This window comes from Sorex araneus, chromosome 3 (genome assembly GCF_027595985.1).
Source record: "Sorex araneus isolate mSorAra2 chromosome 3, mSorAra2.pri, whole genome shotgun sequence".
Classification (NCBI taxonomy): Eukaryota; Metazoa; Chordata; class Mammalia; order Eulipotyphla; family Soricidae; genus Sorex; species Sorex araneus.
In genome coordinates, this window is record NC_073304.1 from 77,305,848 (window position 1) to 77,308,083 (window position 2,236).

Sequence of the window (2,236 nt, forward strand, 5' to 3'; positions counted from 1 at the left end):
TGTTGATTGTATTTGCTGTGGTCAGATTTAATCCAATTTTGTATATTACTTAATATACAGCATAGAATTATTCATTTACTATATTTACCTTATCTTTTAGAACTAAGCACAATTGAGAGAATAATCTGTGACATCCACATATAAGACTTTTTGATAGTAACTCATTTTCAAAATGAATATTAAGAAGAAACCATCAGGATTTTGGCCTATTTTCTTGCTCTTGATAATAGTTTATTAATATATCTTTATAGGCATTTCTGTTGCAATCTGAGACCATGGACCAAGGAAACTATTCTAGGGTGGCAGAGTTTGTTTTGCTGGGACTCTCCAATTCTTGGGAACTCCAGTATTTCTTCTTCATTTTATTTAACGTTCTGTATATTGCTATTGTTCTGGGTAACTTCCTCATTGTCATCACGGTGATTTCCGAACCTGCCTTGCACACACCCATGTACATCATGCTCAGCAACCTTTCAGTTCTTGATGTGTTTCTAGCTACTTATGCAACCCCTAAGATGATTCATGATTTCCTTTATGAACCCAAGACCATCTCCTTTGAGGGCTGCATGGCCCAAATATTCTTGCTTCACGTCTTTGCTGGTGGCGAGATGGTGCTTCTAGTAGCCATGGCATATGACAGGTATGTAGCCATCTGCAAACCTCTCCATTATGCTACTATAATGAACTTGTGCAAGTGTACAGGCCTGGTGGTAGGTTCTTGGGTCATTGGGGTCATGCACTCGCTGAGCCAGTTAGCTTTCACTCTAAACTTACCCTTCTGTGGACCAAACGTAGTAGACAGTTATTACTGTGACCTTACTTTGGTCATCAAACTGGCCTGCACAGATACTTATGTCCCTGAACTATTGATGCTTTTGGATAGCGGTCTCATGGGGGTGACCTCATTCTTGCTCTTGCTGATCTCCTACACAGTCATCCTAGTGACAGTTCGACGCCGTTCCTCGACAGGCATGGTCAAAGCCCGAAATACTCTGACAGCTCACATCACTGTAGTGACTCTCTTTTTTGGACCATGTATATTCATCTATGCTTGGCCTTTTGGAAACTTCCCAGTGGACAAAGTTCTTTCTGTGTTCTCTACAGTTTTCACGCCTATCTTGAACCCTATCATCTACACATTGAGAAACAAAGAAGTGAAGGCAGCCATGCAAAAACTGAAGACTCGCTATATAAATTCCAGGCTGCTTTCCCAGATGCCTCTCCCCAAACTTGATTTGCTGAATTGAACCAACAGGAGAAAACTTGAGGAAAAGTGAATTTATCTTTTCTTGTGGCAATGATTGTTTTAAAAATATTTCATATGTAACAGTGCATGTTCTTTAAAAAATATCTGTAATACTGACGTCTCACATAGTTATTCATTTTTTTGATTTGATAATTATTACAGTTACTGAAACTGAATAATAAGTATAGAATATGAAATATATTAATGCGTAACTTTTGTAGCACTGCACTGTAGCACTGTTGTCTCGTTGTTCATCGATTTGCTCGAGCAGGCACCAATAACATCTCCATTGTGAGACTTGTTGTTACTGTTTTTGGCATATCGAATATGCCACGGGTAGCTTGCCAGGCTCTGCCATGTGGGCAGGATACTCTTGGTAGCTTGCAAGGTTCTCCAAGAGGAACAGAGGAATTGAACCCGGGTCGGCCACGTGCAAGGAAAATTCTCTACTCTCTGTGCTATCGCTCCATCCCCATAAATTTTGTATAAAACAAAAAATGTTCTAACTCCATAGAAAACTAAAAGGAAACAGAAACCTTGCTCTAATACTTATGATACCACACTCATCAAATTTGAAAAATAAATAAATGTATTACTAAAAGTCTTTATTTTCTAAGCATAATATGTATTTCCTAACCATTCTTAGGTTCTCTATAGTTAATAGTTAATTTGCTTATATTCTCTACTTTGTACAAATTAAAAGATGCCTTACAGTTATGATAGGAGTTAAGTTTGATTAAATGGATCTCATAAAATTTAAATATATATTAATTCAAATGTATATTCATATATTTATACAATATATATTCTGTAGTTGACAATGATTATGCTTCTTTTAGACATAAAATATGCTAAATACCCTATTATTTAATTCCAGTACTAAAAATAACTCCATTAGGGAATCATCAAATTCAATTAGTTAAAAAATAAGAGAGATTAAAATATCCTTTATGGTAATACCTGTCTCATGCTATGCCTTCCTGGATAGGT

The 2,236-nt window shown here is 36.5% G+C and overlaps 1 protein-coding gene across 1 annotated transcript; it reads left to right on the plus strand.

The window, feature by feature from the left end:
* The first annotated feature begins 275 nt into the window (after nucleotides 1-275).
* On the plus strand, nucleotides 276-1,247 carry LOC101538805 (olfactory receptor 4K15-like). Its single transcript, XM_004609730.2, has one exon. The coding sequence runs from the start codon at nucleotides 276-278 to the stop codon at nucleotides 1,245-1,247; it is 972 nt and encodes a 323-aa protein (XP_004609787.2).
* The last annotated feature ends 989 nt before the right edge of the window (nucleotides 1,248-2,236 follow it).

Bases quoted from the DNA above. Each gene is read 5' to 3' on its own strand.
- LOC101538805 (XM_004609730.2), top strand. From the start codon at position 276: ATGGACCAAGGAAACTATTCTAGGGTGGCAGAGTTTGTTTTGCTGGGA.